The sequence below is a fragment of the Vitis vinifera genome, chromosome 3 (genome assembly GCF_030704535.1).
Source record: "Vitis vinifera cultivar Pinot Noir 40024 chromosome 3, ASM3070453v1".
NCBI lineage: Eukaryota > Viridiplantae > Streptophyta > Magnoliopsida > Vitales > Vitaceae > Vitis > Vitis vinifera.
The window spans coordinates 4,191,386-4,215,881 of record NC_081807.1 but is presented as its reverse complement, the minus strand read 5'-3'; the positions used below and the strand labels follow the sequence as shown (position 1 = coordinate 4,215,881).

Sequence of the window (24,496 nt, the reverse complement as noted above, 5' to 3'; positions counted from 1 at the left end):
GAAGGAAGAATTTTGCAGGCTTTTCAGAAGGGTTGAAGTGGGGAAAAAAAAAAGGAAAAAAAGAAATAACAAGATAAGTGAAGCATCCCATCAAACTATATGGGGATGGCTTTACCCTCAAAAATATCGAAGGGGAAAGAAGTTTCAGACTGTGGATGCTCCTATGAACTTCTAGTCAGTCCACTCTTGTATGGTAAGACTACTTGTTTTTATGAAAAACTTGAGTGCTCTTATTAATATAGAAGCATGGTGGAAACTCACTATCCAACACTCCTTGGTTAGCACATATCCAACCGTCCATTTCAGCAGAGTTGTAGGCAAGGTAACATATGCTTTATTCATGTTCAAAAATCTATTTTAATTATACAAGCTTGCCAATAAGTAGTATTTCTGGATATTTGGTACCGACATTGATCTCATGACTTTGTTCCCTTTGCTTCACTGTATAGTCGATCGATGATGTCCTGCAAATGACATTGACCAAAAGGAGATCAGAAGAGGCACCATGGTTCAACTTTCATGGCACACCAAGAAAAAGGACAAGAAGCTTGTTTAAGAATTTCATTAAAAGATTCACAGGTGGTTTAGACTGCATGCTTAAACCAAGAACCAAAAAAGACTCGGTGCCCTTTTTATGGGATTGTACAAACCAAGAACCAAAGAAAACTTGGTGGTGGACTTTTTATGGGATTTTTCTTACTAAGATAAAGCAGAACCCCAAGTTCAAATTTTAACCAAGCACAAAGGCTAAGAACCTAGTCCAGGTTAATCTTCACCAGGCCAGATTTCTAGGTTTCCCAAATAAACTCAAAACTCAGCATTGAAGAAGATTTCACACAAATTCACTTCTTGATGTGAGCATTATGCAACCTGGGCCATCATACATATGATAGAAGAATATTTTCTACATTAAATATTAGCAATCTCATATGCATAAAGCAAACAGGAGCATTCATGAATTAGAATGGAATTTCATCAGGATCTGTTCTTACTATCTGTAAAGCCTTGGAATTGATCAGCTTAATAGGACCAGAAACAGGAATATAGGAAATGAAATGCAAATTTACTAACATAGTGATTAGAAAATGAGATGCTGTAAAAACACAAGTTGAGTTGAGCTGGTTTAAGATAGTGTTATCGAAAAAGAACATAGCTTCAGACAGTTTTGAGTGACAAAAGTACTATAATAGTACTAGTAATACTACTACTAATAATATTCTTATGCCTTCAATAGCAAAAATGACAAAATGCTAACCAAACTATGACTGAGTTTACCCCAGAATGTGGATGTCGGGAAAGATCTCTAATTCAGATAAATGAAATCCTAGTTCTGGTAGGAATATAACTTATATAAGGTGAAGAAAGTAAGGCAATCATTGGAAGACATACCTTGTAGTACTTGAGCAACTGTGGCCTCTTCAGTTTAAAAGTTGGAGTTACCAGGTCCCGCTCTATGTCAAATGGATTTGGGTCCAAATGAACTGCTTTTAACCTCTCAAAACCTTTAAGCTGTGCAGAGTTCTTTAGGTCAGACAAAAACATAATTAAGCAAGGAAGTAGCACCAGAGAAACAAGAATATATCAACATACTTGGTGATTCTGACCGGTGTTATTGAGCTCATCTAAAATGTATTTCCTTGCCTCCAAGTTTTCACACAAAGATTTAAAATCTCCAGTCACATTATGGTTTTCTGCCCAATCCTCAAGTGCCTTTTTATCCGGGACCACCACAGCAACAAGGAAAGACTCAAAACTGTTCCCATAGACCCAAATCTGAGCACCAGCAGAAAAGTAAAGAGAAATTATGAAAGTAGAGAAAGATGGTAACATATGCTAACATAAATGTTACTGTAGATATCAGCTTTCTATAAAAACTAATCAACATACCGATGTTATAAGCGGGCATCTTGAATATGTGTTTTCAAGATTCTCCACAGCAACATATTCCCCTTGAGAGAGCTTAAAGATGTTCTTTTTCCTGTCAATAATTTTCATTGCTCCATTGGGCTGCCATTCTCCAATATCACCTGCAAGTATCCAATATTGTAGATATTATTCTCAAATACCTGTAAGTAAATCTCAAAACAAAAAAGTGAGAAAAATTAGGAAAGCAAAACCAAAAATTAATAATTAAGGTCTAAAACGATCCCCCCATTGAAATTTTTTAATAAGTTGAAGATTGAACACACCGCTAAGTTCAGGTTTCAACTAAACATAGTTTCATTTGGCCTTAGTTAATACAAGTCTTTTAAATTCTTATTGCTGATAATGAACTGCTATATTGTAAAAATGGGTTGAATCAACACTGGTTTGATAGGTTTCAGCCACTAGTTCTTATTGAAACTCCTAATGCCAACAAGCAGGTTATTATTTATTGAAATGATACCCAAAAAATAAAATGATAGCTAAATTATTCCCATGGCAGCCCAAGAATATTATTTAATCCCTTCAAAAGCTATGTATAAAACAAAGCCCAATCAAATGCCTGTTAAACATCAAGTTTGTTCCAAAACACCTAGTTACGAATAGGCAAGGACCAGCTAACATGTTGCAAAGCAGAGCCAATTAAAGCCCACGGAAACAGTTATTTGCAGCACCTCTGCATTTTGTAGTCTCTAGTGTAAATGTTGTACAAATGGTTACCTGTATGGAACCACCCATCCACCAGAGCACTTTCTGTAAGATCTTGCCGCTTGAAGTAACCAGAGAACAAAGTCTTTCCCCTCAGACAAATTTCTCCACGTGGTACATTGGAAAGTGCATCATATCCCATCTCTGGAACTGACTCAAGCCTTGCTTCAATGGTTGGGTAGGGGACTCCAACAGTTCCCATCATAGAGAACTCATTAACTATGGATGTCAAACATCCACCACAGCTTTCAGTAAGGCCTGACATTCGAATAACATTAGAACAAAGTAAATAAGCTGTAGTAAAGTAGCTCAAAATGCAGAAAAAATAGCAAGCAATATCAATCGGTAAATTATAGTATTTTTGAACTTTGGAAGCAACTTAAGACTAGAGAGCATTAATAGCCTCTAAAATGATAATTTGAGATGTCCATTATGAAAATCCTCCTAAAAATTTTCCACATAAAAAGTGGTGCCCGATTTTAGGAATTTACTTCAACCTTGACATTGTTTGAAATTCTTGAATTCAAATGTCATTAATAAGCTTATGTAAAAACTAATTTCTAAGTTTATTTTAACCAATGCAATTCAATTCCTGAATAAAGTTTCCCCCAAATACACCTTATATATCTTGAGAACTCTTAAATAACTATACCATATCCTTGTGATAAGACAGAACAGCTGGTGACCCTCAAAAATTCCTCCACATGCCTAGACAAAGGAGCAGCTCCAGAAAACAAGAGACGAACTCGTCCACCAAATCCTTGTTTAATCTACCAAAAATTAAGATATCACTTTATCAAATTAAACAAAAAATTTGCAATACTAATGTGAAAGGGAAAAATAGCTAACCTTATCAAATATAAGCCTGTCCAAGCGAGGCGCTGCTTCATCTTGCCGCAGGCCCTTCTCCAGATTCCTCAATTTGCTGTTAATGAGTTGTTCATAAGTTGTAAAATAGGTGGAAAAAAAAAAAATACTCCAAAGCCTATATCAGCAAAAGAATAATGAAGGGTTCAAGGTAACACATACTAATTGTATGCATATTGGAACAATGCCTTTCTCAATGCACCTCCTGATGAAATTTTAGCAATCGCACCTTCATACACAAATTTTCAACTATGCTTAGAGAAACACAAATCAACAATTGATAATGAATATGAAGAGCAAGAAATAAATTCCGTACCTCCATATATACGTTCATAAACTCTAGGAACCCCACAAAATATAGTTGGCTTCAGTTCCTGAATGTCCTCCATTAAATATCTCACATCCTGTAAGTTAGAAAGCATTTGACACAATTCAAAATTGGAGGCTTAAAGATATGAATCAAGCAAAGAAACAAGGAAAACAATCGTAGCAAGAAATGAAACTTAATCTTACGGCTCCCCAAAATCCTATTGAGGATCCCTTGTAGATACAATATGTTTCCATTATCTGATCAAATACATGGGCCAGAGGAAGGAATGAGAAGTATGTATCCTCTTCTGTAGCCTGCAACAGAAAATTGTCAATATCACATAATTAGAGTAATAGATATCACCTTTTGGCCCAATAAAAAGAACCAAACTCCAAGTCATGCACCATTGCATTGGTCTACTTCCATCTAATTAAAAGAATTTGGAACAAGACTAGCTCATGCATACATGTAACATCAGATGAAGAGATGATACAAGAGTAAGCATTTGATGGGAGCTGTCGAGTATAATTTAGTTCAATATTAATATTTTTTTAAACAATTACTTACAAAATTGGTACTGCACTTATAGAGCACTTGTCCCTTTGAAAAGGTCCTTGTGTAATGTTTTTACAATGAAAAAGAAGGATAACTGATCAATAAATAAAAAAATAGAATTAATTTTGTTTATCAACTTCAATTCTCTTCCACATGAAGATATTATATTTCATTCTCATTCAACTACAAAAGATATTCTCTTTTAATGTTTTGTTTTGTTTATAAAAGATCATTTTGGATGAATTCGTTCCTATACATTGGATAGTGTTGGAACTGAAAAGTAACCTCATCACCTGGAAAACTGCTAGCAGACAAGTAATGTCCGAACCTTTATGACAAGCAAGGGGCTGCAAACATTCTGACTTGCAGCTCTCAGCTATATTTTAGTCAGTGTTGTAGGCGCACGTGAATTTAACAAGGTCTTTTCCATCAGACCAAGTATAGTAGTGATAAGAATCCAGTGGTAAATTACAACTATGTGAAAACTACAACTGAGCTATGTACACAAAGAGTATCAAGTGAGACAAGTGATGTTAGAAAAACAACATGTTGAAAGGGTGTCATAATTGAAACTCCAGAAATTAGGTTTGGAATCATTCAGTTTTAGGAACAAAAATGGTTTTTGGTCCCTTACCACTTTGTCTGTCTCTAAAAGTAGCTGGTCCGTGGACAGAACTTCTGCCATGATAGCCTCGTTGGATAAAACAACTCCTTTTGGTTCTCCAGTTGTTCCACTGGTGTACATTATCGTGCAGATGTCTGTCTTCTGTTTTGGAGGAAGTTCACAATCCAAACTTCCCTGGCAACATGGACAGGAATTGAAATAAGATGAAACCAAAATACACATTACAGTTTGAGCCCTATAAGAAATTGTTGATGTCAATTTCTTACCAATAGAGCAAATTCTTCCCAAGAAAAGCAAGATACCCCCAGCTCTTCAGCTTCCTCCTTTTGTGAACTGGAAATCTTCCCAAAGCTGATGATGGCTGAACAACAGAGATAGGAGATAAGACAGTTCAGTTAATCCCCTAAGCAAAGCCCTTAAAATACTTAACTTTTTACACAAGAGGTAGCATGATGACCTACTCTTCAGATATGAGGTACACTTAGGGAGGCATGTCAGCATCTGCACATCGAGTTACCACTTCAAGTATTATGATACAGCATTTTAGATAACCCCTTTTATCTTTCTAAAATGGAACTACTGACTCATTTTCCAGATACACAAACATCTCTTTGTTCCATTAAATTTAGCATTCTTAGTACAAAGAGATGGATAGAGAGGTCTATTCAGAGAGAGAAGTGAAGTTCATAGATTGGAAGAAGTACAAATGAGAGCATACAGCTGGTATCTTGCTTTCTTGAACAAAAGCTATTGAAACTTCAGCATGGTTGATGATGAACTCCACAGCATTAGCACCTGCAATAAGAGTAAAACAAAGTAAGAGCTCATCAATTGATAACCGAACTGGGTACTCAATTCTTCTAGCTTATGGATAATTAAGAAAAATCCATGGCAACAATTCTAAGTCACTATTGGGCTTATTTGAGACACATGTACGATATACCAAGGGAGTCATATAGTGGGACATAGGGAATGGCCTGGCTGTTACAAGCCTGCGAAGAAACAAAACAAATGTGTTAACTTAGTACTTGGAGTTACATCAAGTAGGGTATTGCACATCAAAAATGGTTTATCAAAATTGGAAATATCTTTAGCTTTTCAATCATATGTAAAAAATTTAATGTAAAAAAATAAAATAAAATAAGAAAAACTTCACTGGAATTTTAAATATGAAAATCATTGGCTTCAAAAGAAGAGAATAAAAGATCGTCCTTGCACTACAAGTTTTGCAAAGCCCATTAAGATCCATCGACCGAGGCTATGTTAAATAAAACTGAAAATTAGGTACTAAAATACTAAAATACTTTAGTGCTGAATTATAAGTACTGAAGTGTTGAACTTAATTTAACTGCTTGATGATGGAAACAACCGAAGTCTAAAAATGATTCCATATACAACTTCAACCTTATGCTTATCATACAACATCCTTTGATTGTATCCAATACCTCATGAAGATAAAAATGCATTCTTCGAATGAAGTGATTAAATCTACATTTCTGCATGTTATTTTAAAGCTCTAAAAGATATTATCTTTTTTTCAACAGCATGTAATAACTATTTTTCAACCATCCTTTACGAGCTATGTTTGGTTCTCAGAAAATTTGAAGGAAAATGCAAGGGAAAGAAAATACAAAAGAAAAGTATAAAGAAAATAAAAAAATAGATTAAAAGTTGATAAATTATTATTTTTGTTACTTCAAACTCATTTTATTTATTTTAACTCATCAATATAAAAATTAAATAATTTAAAAATATATAAGTTTTTAATTAGTTTTAATTATATTTGATTTTCTTTAATATTTTTCATAAGACAATCAAGTATGAAAAAATCATTTTTCTTTGCATTTTTTTTCTTTCCTTAATATTTTTCGGGAACCAAACATAAATGTCTAAAAATTTTCTTGATAGTTATGAGTTGCCTTCCACTAACAAAAAGAATTGGTATCAAGCCTTCATCCAATACTTTAAGTTAATTTCAAAATCGTAATTACAAAATAAATAGTTCGTAATAATTTTATAAATCAATTAAATAAAATTTATTTAGAATTTTAATTTTATTGTATTAAATAACTAAGAATAAAAGAATTTTATTGTTAAAATTCAATTTCAACATAAATAAATTAAAATAAAATTTGATTCAATATAGTTCCTCTAAATCAATTAAAATAGACAATTTTTTTAGAATTTTAAATTTTATTATATGAAGTAACTAATGCTAAATATTTTGATTTAAAAGAAGATAAATTGAAGTGTAAAAAGGATTTAAATAATAAAAACCCAAATGCCAAAAAAATCAAATTCAAAAAAGAAAATACCTTGTTAAGAAAATAATTCATTTTCTATGCTAATATGAAACACACAGCCAATATTAATAATTTAATACCTCCATAGCAATTATCCATTCGGGGCAGTTGGATCCATAAATCCCACACCTGTCTCCCTGAGAAACAAAAAAACCCAGGACTCAAAAACCTCACTCTTTCTGAAATTTCATCAACTCATTTGCAAAATGAAAACCCTAACTAAACCATTTCAGTGGAAGTCGTGCTTACAGGATTGACACCGCGGCTTCGCATTGCGGAACCCATTCGGAGAGCAGCATCGTAGGCTTCCCGATACGTGAGCCAAACGTATGGACCCGCCTGTGGATTCAATTCAAGTTTAGCATTTTCTGTCTTTTTTTAAGTCATTCTAGTGAGTAAGAGAGATGGGTACCTTGGAATTGATGATTTGGCGCCTACCCAGCATCTGGTTTTTGGGATTTCTCTCGACGGAATCACTTTGAGTGAGTCAGATAGGAGATTGGAAACAGCCATGATTGCAGTTTCAGATTGAAGAGGGTTTCGGGGAGTAACGGATGAAAAGGAAAAATTTCTCAATCGTGAGTGAAGAACATGAATCAAATGCTACTGATAATGTCATTGTTATTAAATTTAAATCTATATTGTAATACAGGAAATCTACAAATCTAATGGCCTATTAGCTCAGTTGGTTAGAGCGTCGTGCTAATAACGCGAAGGTCGCAGGTTCGAGACCTGCATGGGCCAAGTTTTATAAAAAAACATAATTTTTTGCCGTATTATTTTCCACGTCATAATATGATAAGAAATGTAGTCATATCGAAAACCAGCCAAAAAGATGCAAAACATGGCCGGAAAGAAGCACGACGGAGTCCATACCTAAAGAACTCCCATGGAGACTCCATTCCCTTTGGCACCTCCAACAGGCCATTCTCTGCATAAATGCATCTATAAACAGGCCCTGCGGATGGCCTTTCCTCCGTCGCCGGGATCGAATCTGCGACCTTCACCGTGTAAACCGCCATTGTGGCTTCCTCTTTTTTACAGTATGATCAGCTAGAGATGCTACCCATCTCTTGGTATATATTAAAAACTTGACTACAAAAAGACAGAAAGAGAGTTGGGGTTGGTTGGACTTCACATTAAATTCAAGATTACTTTTACACAGTTGTTTCAGCGATTTCACAGCGGCGTTTATGACAAGGATTGAGGCCTTGGAGAATGGTGCCCCATCCCCATGTGCACAGGTACCTGCTTTAAAAGCCATCATTTATAAGGGTAGATGTTGGGTATGGTGACCATAGCCTTCTATGGATTCCCTGCTTTTTTGAAACAAAAAAGCCTCCAACAACCATGCATCTTATAGTCAACTTGTGGTGGAAAATATGTTGTTGGGGGGTCTTGAAAAATAAGGTCACCATTTATTAGGAGCCACCATTCTTGTTAGTGGATTGTTTTCATGTCGTGTCAAAATCGAGGCACTCGACTAATTAGGTCAACCTAGACACTCCATGAATGATAATTAAATTAATGTGAATTTAACTCAAATTCATAAGAAAACATATTGAATTTGAGTTTTTTGATGATCATGTTAATCTTTGTCACCCGTATCATTGGTATATGTCAACATGGGTCATTTATTAATGGTCTACCACCATGCCTAGGGTGCATAACTTATAGTCACTTTTTGGGAGTTGTCTCTATTTCTTATCCTGAAACACTTATCCCATTGCTTGTACCGATAAAAACCCTGATGCCAGTGTAAAATTCTAACCCTAAATTACACTTCTAAGGAATTTTTATTTGGTGGGTCTAGGTAAACTATTGGTAAAATCACTTGGGTCATGGTTAATTTTTGAAAAAAAAAAACAAATTGGATCCATCCATAAGAGGGCAATGTTGAAGAGTCGAGAAGAATCCATCGGTAGAATCATTAATTTTCCTTTTGACCAAACTCAATGAGAGGCATATATTAGAAGGAATGAGGGGTTTCTTGGTGAACATCAAAAAGGAAAATTTTTATATTATAGTATTGCTAGATATTAATACTATTGCTTGGATAGGCACTATGGCATTAATTGGGTGGAAAATTTGGTGAGGATTCTTTTATGGGTTAGATGGTGACATTCAGCCCAACAAGAAGCCCTTATGGGGTTGAAAATTGAAATCCCAATTGAAGCTCATTTATGTCTCCCCCTGTTTTTATTTATTCATGACATGTTACATCCAATAAAATGTTGCCATCGTAAATATGTGGGCCTTTGGTATGATGGACTCATGGAAGTCAATTCCATTTTTTTACTATTCATCGAGTTGAGTGGTAACTCCAATTTTTAGTTGTCAAATCTAGGCATGGTACGATTGTTCTCTTGTCTCAAGTGTACCAAATTTAAGATATGTTAGAATAATTTCTTTCTTAAAATTAAGTGTTTTTTTTAAGTACATGTTTTATAAACCGAATTTAATAACTGAAAATAGCGCAATAACTTAATTTAAGTCATTATATAAATTAAGTATATTTGATAAAATAACTTAATAATTGACTTAAAATATAAAAAAAATAACTTTAAGTAATAAATAAAAACATTTAATTCATTTTTAAGTCCACATCTTTATTCACCTTTTTTTACTTTTGTTTGTCTCGATTATCTTCACATTTTTTTTATTACTCCATAACTTTCATTGTTACCCAACCTCGGTTGTCCTAATTATAATTTATGGGGATAATTATATGAAATTCATTATTTAGAATATATTTTAAGTTAATTTTATCAAACAATTTTAATAATTAAAAGTAAGAATTAAGTACCGAGTTATAAGCTAACTACTTAAGTATATTTTAATTTAAAGTCAAATTAAGTCATTAAGTAAAAAATATTAATATATTTGAATTCAACATGTTTTTTCCTCGAGTTGTGATTAAAGTCAAATTTATAAGAATTTACCTCTTTAATAATCCTACTTATTAACTTGAGTATTATCTAAACCTATCTAACCAAAATTTGACTCACTTAAAATTAAAATTTGAATAAGTCAATCAAGTTATAAACATATCGAATTAAAAATTGTATCATATTAATTCAAACAAGACTTTGACAAGTATTTCGTATTTACATTGAAATTTATGTGACATTTGATATTTTGTACAAAAGAATATTGACTAATTTCAAAATTCAAGGGAAGATATTAAACTTTTGTATTTCTAAAACGTTTCAAAAAGGGTTTGTGAAGTAGACGGGGATTGATAAAATAATTTTTTCTAATAATTTTTAATATTGTATGAGTACTGTGTCCAATATGAAACTTGTGATTGATGACAAAACACCGATTTTTTTGTTGAGACCTGATTTTATCTTCATAGATTCCTCCGACTTGATTATTAAATAAGTCTAACCATTAAATAGGTTATATAATAACTTATATTTTTTTAATAAATGAGTCATATTATGATTTTATATTTTTAATTTAAATTATTATTCATTTTGTCAAACCCTAGTCCGAAACCAAACTCGTATCGACGGTGCTAGATCGGGAATACGCTTGGACGACGGCTGCAGTAGGCCCAGTAGGCCAGGCAGGCCCAGCATTAGTTTGGGCCAACAAGAAGTACATATGGTCCAAAAAGAAGCCCACATGACAGCACAAAAAATATAAAAGGGCGGAAATTGGACTCGTGTCTTGTCTCCTTTCCCAACATGACAATTGACAAGACCCCCAGAAAAAATAATTTCTTTAATTTCTTTTCTCTTTTCAGGAAAATTCCAAGAGGACCAAAAAAATTGTACATGGGAGACGGATAAGACCCATTTCAGACCACCTCAATTGATTTAGCCATTCTTAGGAAATGGACTCCTCCTCCAAGGGTGGTCCACATTTTAAATTTATACCAAAAAACACACTAAGGAATCTTGGAGATGTAAATCATTCTTCTTTTTATCTATATACTTATAGTTATCTTATAACATGAACATTCAAACATATTTTGTACAACTACAAGCTCGGAAAGAAAATTGTTTTATATTTTTTAAAATAAAAAAATATGTTTGGCAATCAAAAAATTATTTTATATTTTATTTATTTTTAATATTAAAAATATATTAAAAACATTCTAATAAAACATCATAAAATAATTTTTAAAAACTATTTATTAAAACAGTTATCAAACAAATCAATTATATCGAAATTTATCCAACTCCTCCTCTCTACTATTGAAAATTATAAAATATAATTTATAATAATAAAAAATAATAATTTTTATTTATAATCACAATATTGTTGTTATATATATATATATATATAAACTTGTATAATAAAATTTTAATAATTAAAAATACTTTTATAATGCGAATATCATCCTTACAAATTTATAGCTTTGGTTTGCGGTGAGAATGAAAAGGACATTTCAAATTGAATCCACATGCTACTGTTCCCAAGAAGCCATCAGTGAGGCCATTCACAACTTGATATGTAATTCAAAACCAAAACAAATTTTATGTATTAATTAATTATTAACCACGCATTACACATATCAATTGTCGAATCCATGTATTTTCTGTTTTTTTTAAATAAAAATAATAGTAAATTTTATATAAAATGAGAGAATTTTTAGAAGCTTACACCAAAAATGTAATTATCTTTGAAAAGTGATTAAAATTTTTTTTACTTCCTCATTTCAAATTTTCTCTATCCGTGTAACTAGTCCTCCATCATTTATTGACAACCGATAATTTATGTTGGTAGGTCATATTTATATCATGTCAAAACAAAGGTATTCGATGATATAGGTTGAGTCAAACCTGACCTAAGTAATAATAGTATTAAAAATATAAATTTAAGTACTACTCGAGGATTAAACATGTGATGTGATATATCGTTCAACCCACTTTACTTATTTATAATCAGGTTTTTCTATTTAATAATTATGCCAAATTGAATCTCATATATATCCATATGATTAATATCTTAATAAAACATATTTATAACTTAATTAACTTATTTATTTAAAAATAAATTTAAAATGAATCACATATGAATTAAGTAATTTAAAATTATAATTAAGTTAACAAGTAGAATTATTAAATAAGTTAATTCAAATCAAATTTGTGTTATAACCCAAAACCTACCTATTTATTATATGGGTTATGCGGGTCAACCCGAATTTGACCTACACTCAATTATACCGAGTACAAATCCACTAAAAATCCCCTAAAATTATGTTAGATTCGAGTCTAGTCCGCGAATTGTATCAAACTTTGTTAGCTCTGATGCGTTTGTCAAATAAGGAAATCATAGATTGCTTTTTTGTATTTGTACACGTGGTATCTATTTGTCTTATCAAAGGAGGCGAGATCAAATAATAAATATACTATAAATTAAATAAATTTTATGAGACATATGGAAGGAGAACTGTTTTCATGGGGCTGTCGGTGAATTAAAGCAACGATCACATTGAGGATTGAGGAAACAGAAAAACCATCACAGTAGCAGGGAACAAGAAAGGGAAGGAAAGTGGAGGGGGAAAAAGAAAAGAACCCCAGCCTACTTGCATTTATGAGTCCCTGAGAGTCTGTGTCCGAACACTCTCACAGCATGGTCAGAGGAGGAAAGAGGGAGGTTGTAGAGAAAAAGTGGGGTGTGTCTGGAACCTGGGTGTGTATGGGAGTTATGCCCATGTATTCATCTCTCTCGTCAATTTTAACATTAAATGCAGTCACCACCCACCATTAATTACCTCCGCAAATTGCCAGACCATCTCATTAAAGCGCAGGGGACCCCTTCTCTCTCTCTCCCCCCATTCATCCTTCGCCGACCACCGTCTCTGCCGGCGATCCCACGTGTTGTGTTGTTGTTGATGGCACGTGGGTGGGTTTTCTACCTTCGGTTGAATCGCTCCGGGGATAGGAGTGCTTCTAGATCTCGACACCTTAGTCGGGTTGAGGCGGAGGCTGTGGCGGACGATCGTATGAATATTGGGCTGGTTAATGATTTCGTGCGCCGGGAGGAGCCGCCGCCGGAGAAGCGGGCGTGGGATTCTGATAACGGGAAGAAGCTGCCTCTCCGGCGGAAGAATGGGGACTTCATGCCTCGGTAGTATCGAAAAGAGAAGACTCTGGACTTCGTCAATGACCCAAACGGAGATGGCCGCTTGCTCCAGAAGCTTCCTCTTCGGTATCTCCACGGGGACGCCGTCGCCGGCTCCATCACCAGCCGCTCCGACGGGAAGTTCCGCTCGAAGCCGAATGAGTATGATCTCTTCAACATAAAATCTCGCGCGTTGAATCTGTCTTCGGACTGGTTTCTCCTCGGGGATGGCTCCGCCGGCACGATCTCTGTTACTGTGGTTTCCGATTCCGGCGCTGCCTCGCTCAGAGGCTCGAGAAGAATGCTCTCCAATATCGCATCATCCAAACTGGGTCGAATTCTAGCAGCCATCACCGGAATGAATGGAGATTCATGCCGGAAAATCCCGGCGCGGCATAGAGGACAGTTGGCATGAGACCTGAGCCAGATATCGATACAATCGACGTGAAAGGCATGAGAACAAACGGGAAGAACACGAACGCAATCGTTGTCTTCGAACTCCAGCAAACAAACGGCGCAGTCACGACTATCATCCACGAAGCCATGCTTGCTCAACCCTTTGGCAGTGTACAGTGAGAGCGGAATAGTTTTGATGACGGACTCATCTAACCCATACGGAGAGAACACTTGGTACGCTTCGGTGGCATCGAAGCTGCCGTTGTAAGGCGGAGACTCGATGTCGCCGGCTGAGGAGGGCATATGAGATCGTCTCCGGCGACGGCGGCGATGCCAGCGGCGCCAGCTGCGGAGGAGGCGGAGGAAGGGAGGAAGAAGGTGGCGGGAGATGAGCCGAGAGTAGGTGACGATGAGGAAGGCTGTGGCGACCACCACCACCATGGCGATCAGCGGCGGGCTGAAATCGACTGGGACCTTTGACGGGGACTGGTAGTCGTTGGTATCGGAGGTGGAGACGAAGCTGGATGGCGATGGACCCAACCTGAATTCGTGCTCCGGCGGCTTCGAAGGCACCATCGCCGTCATCGCCGGCAATCGTCGTCTGAAGCTTTGCTAATGGCTTCTGCTTTCTTCTTCTTGGGTTTTTGGGTAGGGGGTTGAGGGGTTTAATGTTTCGTTTGACTGAGAAGCGCCACGTCACCGAACTTAAGTCTGCGAGCTCCAATCCACTATGCCCCGTGTACAGCGATCAAAACAACCTGCCGCATGATCAGCGTGTTTTAGCAGCGTGGCCAATTCTGAATGGCACGTAGCATCGGCTTCCATGGTCTGGCGGTGTATGGGGTTTAGGATCTTCTATTGTGGTTTTATGGAGCTATGATAACATAACACAGTGGTGTCATGGATATTGCGTGAAGTTGGTGCCAGGTGTACATTTGTACCAACATTGCTATTTGTATTATTATAATTATCATTTATTTATTTGAAATCGACTCTACAATTAAATTCCATACACAATATTAATATCAGAAATTAAAATAAAAATAAAAATTTATGGAGTTTATTCTAAACTCTTTAGAGATAAAAAAAAATGGAGAATAGAATTAGGAGGATGTTTGGAATTACGTGCTTCAAGAGATAACAGAAAATACAAAGTACATGAAAGTGAAAGGAATTATTGGGGAGGGAACACCTAGTACTTTCTATGGATTTTGGGGTCCCTCCAAAAAAATATTATTCTATTTTCTTTGTTTTTATTTATGATAGTTTTCTATATTGAAAAAATGGGTTTTGAATCGTTAATTTTTTAAAAATATATATAAAAAAATTTATCAAATTTTATAAATCATTTTTATCTTAATTCATTTAAAAATATTTTAAAATAAATATACTTTTTCAAAAGTCAAAAAATTATTCCCCAAAATGATCTTTTACTTGTCACGTTAATAACATCAATTGAATTTTTTTTATCGTGAAAACTAATTTAAGATTAATAAAATAAAAAATTATTAAAAATTAAAAAACTTTAAAGCTAAAAATATAAAGATAAAATATTAACTTTCACTTTACTAAATCACATTAATAGAAAATATAAATATGAGAAAGAACGGGAAATATCTTAATTTTTAAGTTTTATTGGTTTTAATTGTATTTAATTTTTAATTTTTAATTTTTTTATTTTATTGTTAATGTCAACTAACAAAATTTTTATTTTATTTAATTTTTTTAAAAAAGAGAAGATAAGTGGATTTATATAATACATGATATAAAATTATATTAATTAAAAAATTATAAAGATTTTGTTTATTATGACGATTTTTTTCAAAATGATTTGTATCTTATATTATATAATAAAAAATTATAATATATTTATTTGTAAGATATTTTTATCAAATTAAAATGATAAATTATTTTTTTGATAATTTTATTTAATATTATAAAATAAAAAGGTATTTTAAGAAACAATTATTTGATTTATGAAAAAGTACTTGAAAATATTTTTAAATGGATGATAATAAAATTTATTTATAAAAATTGAGGTTTCTTTTTCTATATATATATATATATATATATATATTTTGATATTTTTTAAATATAATTTTATTTGAAAACTTAAAATGTTATCAACCTATTTTATTCATTTTCAAATATTTCTATAAATTAAATTTTATTTATTATATTTTATTTTAAATTTAAAATAAATTCAAAAGAAAAAGGAAAATAAAAATAATTAAAACATATTATTATTAAATTAATTTAAGCGGCAGAGAACCTAATTTGAGAAATTTCAGTGGGCTGGGTTTGGCCCATAGCTATATGGGTACATTGTGATTGGGCCATCTGGGGCCGAGCCCATATGTCTCCTACTCTCACACCATAAACCCTATAAACCCCGAACACAAGTCCAGGGGAGCATCAGAGCCAAAAATCATCTAGGGTTTTAGCTTTCTCGCGCGAAGTGCAGACAAAGAAAGCTGAGAAAATGTTTTCAGGTATGTTTGCCCGCAAGCCAGACAAGGCTGTGGCTCTGAAGCAGCTGCGGACACATGTGGTTATGTTCGGTGCATGGGTAGCGGTGGTGAGGGTCACTCCCTACATTCTCCACTACTTCTCTGATGAGAAAGAGGAGCTCAAGATTGATTTCTAATCCATCATCTACGCTTCTCATAATCGCATGAAGGTAAGAATAAAACAATCGGTCTCTGTTTCATTGCTGAGAAAATTGATGAAACGAAAAGAACAAGAAAGAAAAATTTTGAATGGTGGTTTTGCTTTCTGGGTAAATGATAAATTCACGCAGATAAGATAAGGAGTTATATCTGGTTTAGTTGGTGGTAGGTTTTGATTTGTTGGGTTTTGTTTTTTTGGGGCTAGAATTTGGAAATTTCTGTCTTGGATTAAAATTTTAAATTGGGTGTTCTATATCTGTTCTTGTTCCATGGGAATCCATAAATTATCTACGAAAAAACTCATATTTTTGTTGAATTACGATCTGGGGTTTTTGATAATGATTATTATTATTATTATTATTTAAGTTTTATTAGGTAAAAGGCTCATGTGTAAGGGGCAAAAGAAGTATTAGTCTTTTGAGTTATGTGGTGGGTAGTGATAATGCATAAGATATGTAATATAGAGCTCACTTGTTTAGGCAGTTACTGGTGATGCTTTGGTTATGAGACTAACAGGCAATGATATGTTTTTGAGAAGATGGGCCATTCAGCCATTTTCTGAGCAAAGAAAATGTACGGACCTTAGTGGGGGACAGTTGAATACTTGGAGGATGGTTTAACATTTGCAGGAATGGTTAAGCACGGCAAGTGGTATAGCATAACATCATGTACACCATGCCAAAAATCCTTCCACAACAACCACCTAACGAAAAGAGCAATAATAGTTCAACAGGAAACAACGGGATATTAACAAGGAACAGTAAAATTTAGTGCTGGAAAATCCTCCTAAAGGAGGTAAAAAACTGCAAATAATGATTATTCTATTTTTATGGAAAATAGGTATACAACTCCTTAATAGCTTCTAAACAATGTAGCTAATGGAAATATACTAATACTTGAGATGGGAACTCACCATCTCAAGGATAGAGAGATTTTTCCACAAGAGCTTTCCCACAACAGTGAAGAAATCCCTACAAAAGCTTCATCTCTTCATCTTGGATTTTCAGCTTTGATCCCTAAAACAATGCTTAGAAAACAATACCTGTCATTTCCCTCTTTCCTCTCTTTCATTTTTTCTCAATACACCCAATTGGGTATTTCAACCCCTCAAAATTTAGGCCCAGCTGTTGCTTGATCAGGCCCAAAAATCACTTACTAAAAACCATCCAACTAAAATGGGTTTAAACTTGAAGCAACTTCGACCTGCTTGGGCTGGACTAGGGGCCTAGCCCAACACTAAACGCTAAAGAAAATTTAACAAGGGCCATGGGGTTTGAGAGAACTAAAGGTGAAACTTTTGTTGGATAAGTTGTTAATTTGAAATCGAGTGAGAAGGTGACTCCTTGTATGCTTCCTCATGGAGAAAGAAGGTGACCCCTTGTATACCTCCTCACGTATTAGGGCTGCCCCTTTTTGGTGCTTATGAATGCTTGTATGTATTTGTTTAGTGCTTATGTATATATGTATATATATGAGATTCACTGAAAGTAGGAGTCTAGAAAATATGTTGCTGTTGGAGAGATTGTTTGGTGGCTTAAATTCTAGGTGCCAGATTTTTTTTTTTTGGATAGACAAATAGATAAAATATTAAAATATCAATTTGCCTAACAAAAAGAGCTGCACCCAATGTACACAAGTGGTATACCAAAAAGAATGGGAAAAATCAATTGAACAACTCACCACAAAAGACCTATCTATTCATATTTAAGGCTATATAATAAATCCAACATTGTGATGACCGCCATCCCCATTGCATCCCAAGACCATTCCAAGAAGGATATCAAAAAGGTCCCCATCATTCTTTGATGTGGCAGCTCTTCTTGACAGAAGATCCTTTAATTGCACTCTTTCCTCATGCACCAAAGTAATCATAAGGGAGCCATGCGCCAAATCTTCCTTCATCTTTTCTCTATCCCCTTGACTTTGAAGAAGGGTTTTCATTGAGTTGGGGAATATGAGGGACATTTTAACATGATTTAGGGATCTCCTTAGCCTCCAAGCGAGACTTCATCTAAATTTGCCACTTGTTGGTTTTAAGTCCATGAGTTGTGAAGTCTATGGCCACTTTTCATTGACAAAACTCATAAAATTAGGTGGTGCTTGAGAGATGATACAACCTAGCCTGAGGGGAATGTTTGCATAACTCTTCATGTATGTATGTGTGTATATATATACATACATACATACCTCTCTTATCAATTAGCAAAATTTCATTTTATCTTGAATTAGCAGGGAGTAGAGGGCATGTGTGTTTTACTCATATGCTGTAATCTGGTTGTACAATCATTTTTCACAGGTTGGTTTTTGATCGTATTGGAATTTTGTTGGGAATGATTGGGAGCCATGCAATTTGGTTCATATAACCATGGGTTTGTTTTGTTAATGAGCTTTAAAAAGTGGTGGGTAAAGTTGTCTCGGCATTCTAGCATGTCTTTGTGAAGGAAAGACAAATTCTTGATGTTGTCCTTGTTGCTAATGAAGCTATTGACTTTATGATAAAATGTGCTGATAAGGAGATCATCTGTAAATTGGATATTGAGGAGGCTTTTGATCATGTTATTTAGGATTTGGCCTTAAGTGGATAAGTTGGATGAAGTGGTGGATCTCTGCTGCTCGTTTCCCTGTTTTGGTAAATGGAAGCCCTTCAGGTTTCTTTTAGAGTTCTAGAGAATTGAGGTAGGGTGATCCTTTATTCCTGTATCTCTTAATCCTAGCTATGGAGGCTCTCTCATCTATCCTAAATAGGGCAAAGGAAGGGAGTTTCATCTCGGGTTTCTCAAGTGGTGGAAGAGGGGGAGTGAGAATTGAAGTGTCCCACTTGCTTTTTGTTGATGATATCTTATCCTTTGCGATGTCTCATAGGAGAAAATGGAGTACTTGGGGTGGATTTTCATGTGGTTTGAAGTAATCTCAAGCCTTAAGATCAATTTGGAGAAAAGTGAGTTAATTCTTGTTGGGAGAGGTTGCCAATGTGGGTGACCTTGCTAAGGTCTTGAGTTGCAGAGTGGAACCCTTCCTTCTTGATATCTTGGCTTTCTGCTAGGAGCTACTTTCAAATGGGTTTAGGATGTGATTGAGGATAGATTTCAAAAACTATTTGTTATGTGGAAAATCCAGTGCTTATCAAAGGGAGGTAGATTGACTCTGATTAATAGTGTGTGTTCTAGTTTGTCAATTTATTTTATGTCTCTCTTCATTGTTTGGAGCAAGGTGAGTTTGAGGCTTGAAAAGATCCAAAGGGATTTCTTTTGCGGGGAAGGGGCCCTTGAGAGCAGGCCACATTTATTCAATTGGTCTTTAATCTGTTAGCAGAAGAAATATGGGGGGCTTGGGTATTATAAGTCTATCCATCCTCAATAAAGCTTTGCTTGACAAGTGGTTATGGAGATTTGCTTGCAAGAGCGACTCCCTTTGGAAGCTATTAATTATGGGGAAGAAGAGGGGGGGATTGTGCTTCAGAGGAGTGAGGGAAAGGTATGGGGTGGGAGTGTGGAAGACCATTAGGAGTGGGTGAGAAGGCCTTAAAAGCAAAGCGGCCTTCAAGGTGGGAAATGGGTAGAGAGTAAAGTTTTGGATGGATAAGTGGTGTAAGGATGAACCCTTAGGTGAAGCTTTCCTTATGCTACTCTCAACAGCTTCCTCCAAAGATGCATGAATAGCCAAGATGTGGGAGCAGATTGGGGAGGATGGGTGTTAGAACCCTAGGTTCACATAGACAAATCCAAGATTGGGAACTAGATGAAGTGGAAGCCTTTTTTAGGAAACTACAAGTGTTGTTGATTTTTGGTGGTATGGGGGATAAGATGGTTTGGTAGCACATAAGATGTGGCAAATTCTCTATTAAGTCTCATTATTCCTAGTTTTCCATTGAAAATTCAAAGGCATTTCTTACAAGCTTGGTTTGGAATCCTTAGATCATGATGAGGGTGAGTTTCTTCATATGGGTCAGGTTTTTACATTGAACCAACTTAGGAGGAGGGAATGGAGAATTCCAAATAGATGCTATTTGTGCAAAGGCAATGAAGAAATAGTTGATCATATCCTCCTTCACCATTCGAAAGCAATCATGTCGTGAGATCTTATTTATGCTCTTTTTAGGGAAAATGGGTGATATACTCTACTGTGAGGGTGACCTTTTTTAGTTAGAATGGTTCTTGTGTTGGGAAGAAGAGGATGAGGGCTTAGAGAGTTGCCCCCTTGTGTTTATTTTGGACAACCTGGAAAGAAAGAAATAGGTGAGCTTTTGAAAACATTAAAAAAGGGGCCCAAGAAATCAAGCAAATTTTCATGTATATTTTTTGGGAGTGGGTTAGAATGTACATAAGTGATAGCTTTTTATCTGTGTTGGACTTCATTGATTGGCTAAACTCTAAGTGAGGCGGGAGATTTGTTTTTTTTTTTACTTTCCCTTAGCATTATTTGGCCATTTGTCACCTTTGTATACCTTTGCTTGCTTTTTATTAGCCTTTTTAGAGTGTCTGTGTGCATATATATATATATAAATATTCTATCTGTGTCTATAAAAAAAAAAAAACAAGAGTCTTCACTATTCTATTACCCTCAACTATTGATGTTAGAAAAAAAAGATCATAAATGAGATAGGTTTTTCCCCCCCTATATTATTAGTACATTTAAATAAAATTTATTTTATTTTTACTTTTTTTTAAAGGAAATTGATTTTTTTTTTGGAAACGACAAACATTCTCAGTGATGATACTAGGATCCTCTCCTTAAATCTCTTTCGGTACCATCTAGGAAGCATATGTGGCCCTACCATGGACTAATAAGTTCTTTGTTCCTGTGTTGATCTCTTGCTATACTTGCCTTTAATAGAAGGAAATATTATTTCTATCTCCTTTTTTCTTTTGTTTCTCTTAACACTTCCTGCTCATCTAGGTTTTTCCATTATTTTGGGTGCTTTTTAGGGTGCAACTTTGGCAGCTTGGCCCGACCCAACTTGAATCCAATCTGACGTTTGGATGAGCTTGGGCAATTATTTTCAATACTCGGGTTGGTTAGGCCTTTTCAACCCAAGCTCAAATTGGGTTTGACTCAAGTCAAGGTTTGGATAACCTGGGCTTGACCTAAACCCGATTTAATGTTTTTATAATCTTTATAGTGTATATTATCCTATGCAATAACATTCATTCTCTTTTTAGATTTTTAAGAAAAAATATCATAAATCATCCTATATAATAATATGCATGTTTATATATATATATATATTTTAAAGAAAAAATATCATATATCGTCATATATTTTTTTAGTAAGATATATAAATTTATTTTTACTTTTTTGTTGGTATTTTGAAATTTTATCTTATTTAGTATTTAAATTTTTATTTGAACATATAGAAAAAAGTTTTTTAAAAAAACATTATGGATGGATTTTGAATTATGCAACCCGATCAACCTAACCAATATGAGTATAATCTAACCAACCTGAACTTAACTCAAGTTAAGAGAAATGAGGTTGGGTTGGGCTAATGTTGATTATGCTCTGGTTAGCCATCAGCCTAACCAACTGGCCCAAGTTGCAGCCCTAGTGCTTTTATACTCTGCCATTTTGTACCATAGACGTGTATATGCGTGCTTTAGGACTTGGGTAGGAAGAAGGCAGCAACTTAGCATTGTATCTCCTAATTGCAGTTCCCCCACCCCCCAAAATTAGATCCAATATAGGGAACTGTTGTACTTCAGTTATTTTACTACCCATTCAATCTAACAACTCTAAATTGCTTCTATGATCTCTGATCAAAAGAAAAAAAAAATTCTTCTATGATCATTTGATGTTATTATCCATATTTAGTTTGGGAAAGTATGATGATATATTTTAAAATTTATGGCATGGGTTGTATGAAAGGTGGCCTGGGAATTTCTTTGCCAGAATTGTGGTTCTTCTGTTGACTTTGGATTTTATAGCTTTATCGATAGGAATATAAGATAGAGAGTGGTTGGGCTTGGCTCAAGATTTGCTCAATTAGATACTAATTTGGAATAATTTCTAAGACAAATTATCCAAGTTAAATCACTAAGTGCTATTCTGATCGGTAGGCTGTTTAGCAGTCTGACTGTGAAATAGGCTGATGGGCTTAAGTTCGGTTTTTAGATAATTCATCCGAGCAGTTCACTAGTCTCATTTTGCCCTCACTTTCTTCTCTTTGAATTATTATTATTATTATTATGTTATTTTTTGGATTGAAAACAATTTATTTAATTGAATATGAGTAGAACCAGTGCAAGGATGAGCAATCCTTCAGTTATAGAAGCCATGAAGAATAAGGCAAGAATCACAAGGTAAATACAATAGCACATAAGAATACAACTCAAGGTGGCAAAAAGTCTCCCACGAAGGACACTGAATGAGAAGCCCCTCATTTAGCTAAGCTATTTGCAGTGTGGTTTGCCATCCTAGGAATCCAAGAAAATAGCAACTCCAAAGGGCCCTAATCATCACATTAGCTACTCTTGATTTCTATTGCCTGAATCTTATTAGTCTTGCTCCAAATGAGTTCCATTCTCCAAGATGGCCCAATTGTTTCAGCTATTGCAAAAATGTTGCTTAAAAAAGGATAAAATTCCTCATCAGTTTTTCTTTTACTTGCATTGCAAAGCCAGTGTAATGTTAGCCTTAGCTTCTGGCCATATTTTACAGCACTGGCCGTTGAAGCTTTGATAATGCAGCAAGTTACCCCACTCTGATCCCTACTTAGCAAAAGAATGTGATGCCATGATTCATTAAGATAGCATTGAGTGGCCCAAAGTATAACACTGAACACAGCGGTTATAGCAAGTGTGGTTGGTGTATGTGGAAACATGTCCTACCAATGGAGATTCATGGTTGAACTGCCCTACTATTTTTGCTTCCTTATATCTAAGAGACATACACGCTTTGTTTTTATGTATCACTCAACTGATTAATATTTCCTTTTCCAGGTATATGCTGTGGGTCTGGCTGGGGAGAAATCTGCTTGGATGAAGAGGAGCTTGTGTGCTTCAACCCTTTTTCTTCCTTTCTTTTCTACCCTGCAAAACTATGACAACAGTGTATCCTTTCCATGGATTAGGTCACATTTGGGTTTTACGTATTGGAGGGCTTAAATTAGGTTCTTGTTTTCTTTTGATTACTACTTGATTCACATTGAATCATCTTGAGGTTCAACGGTTGTTGCAGCTATATCATGTGTTTCAATTCACTTGGAACCATTGTTTAAAATTTGTGAACTTTGTGTGAGGTGGGGCTCAAATCTCTGAATTATGTCGACCTGTTTATATCCCATGGAAGATTTCTCTCCTCTCTCTCTCTCTCTCTCTCTTAACATCCTTCTCGAAAAAATAAAGAGAAGTATATTATCACCATTCAAATTTACTTCAAATAAGAAGTTTTTTTAAAAATAATTCTCTTCTAATAAAGTGTTATATCAATAATTAAATAGAAATTATCTATTTTCTTTAAAAAAAATGATACAAACGATGGAAATCAATGGAAAATGATAAATGAAGATTTATTTCTCTTGTTTTATCCAGTTTTTTTTAGTAACCAAAAAGAAAATTTTTGTTGTCTTATAAATTGGAAGAAAATAACCCATAAAATGTTTATGAGAAATCCACAAGGTGGACAATGAAGTAACAAAGCAAAGCAGAGAAGGAGCAGGTGGTTCGTCCAATGAGGGGCTGCCGACACACCCCAAACAGTGAAAATCTTCAGTTGAAAGAGATCGCTAATCCTATTGATTCATGGCCTCCAACCACAATAAAAGTGCCAAGTAGGGTCACCCCCAAAGTCTGAGGGACACCACTCATCTATTTTTTTAATTGTTAGGCCTCCATGACTCTGACACTTGGCCACTTCCTAACCTCCCCTTCAAAGCACTGGCTCTTCTTCTCCCCCTTGTCAGTGCTGCCTTTTTTCTCTCTACTTTGACTCTCGTTAGTCTCCTTAATACATGCCTTAACCAATGAGTTTTGCTCCGTAGTCACAGAGCCTGTCCCACTTCCCATGCTCCCTTATTCTTCTCATAAGTAGGAGAATCAGGAACCTGAAATTTGAAACTGTTCAGCAC

General features: G+C 34.9%; 2 protein-coding genes and 2 non-coding genes across 4 annotated transcripts; 2 read left to right on the top strand and 2 right to left on the bottom strand.

Annotated features, from left to right (window-relative positions):
* Positions 1–203: 203 nt before the first annotated feature.
* On the bottom strand, positions 204–8,442 carry LOC100257137 (probable CoA ligase CCL6). Its single transcript, XM_002281115.5, has 19 exons — positions 8,168–8,442; positions 7,704–7,767; positions 7,541–7,630; positions 7,372–7,428; positions 5,932–5,980; positions 5,707–5,783; positions 5,450–5,489; positions 5,255–5,349; positions 4,998–5,162; positions 4,012–4,122; positions 3,815–3,902; positions 3,661–3,727; positions 3,481–3,556; positions 3,284–3,401; positions 2,644–2,889; positions 1,888–2,027; positions 1,591–1,773; positions 1,390–1,509; positions 204–464 (listed from the first exon to the last, which is right to left on the bottom strand). The coding sequence occupies exons 1-19, from the start codon at positions 8,311–8,313 to the stop codon at positions 417–419; spliced, it is 1,980 nt and encodes a 659-aa protein (XP_002281151.1). The 5' UTR covers positions 8,314–8,442; the 3' UTR covers positions 204–416.
* On the top strand, positions 7,962–8,035 carry TRNAI-AAU (transfer RNA isoleucine (anticodon AAU)). Its single transcript has one exon. It is a non-coding gene; the product is annotated as a tRNA-Ile (tRNA).
* Positions 8,443–12,569: 4,127 nt separating the features above from the next.
* On the bottom strand, positions 12,570–14,770 carry LOC100262245 (RING-H2 finger protein ATL65). The gene has a single exon (XM_002281104.5). The coding sequence runs from the start codon at positions 14,348–14,350 to the stop codon at positions 13,160–13,162; it is 1,191 nt and encodes a 396-aa protein (XP_002281140.2). The 5' UTR covers positions 14,351–14,770; the 3' UTR covers positions 12,570–13,159.
* A 1,370-nt stretch (positions 14,771–16,140) lies between these two features.
* On the top strand, positions 16,141–23,728 carry LOC100855134 (uncharacterized). Its single transcript, XR_009465390.1, has 2 exons — positions 16,141–16,445; positions 23,370–23,728. It is a non-coding gene; the product is annotated as an uncharacterized LOC100855134 (transcript).
* The last annotated feature ends 768 nt before the right edge of the window (positions 23,729–24,496 follow it).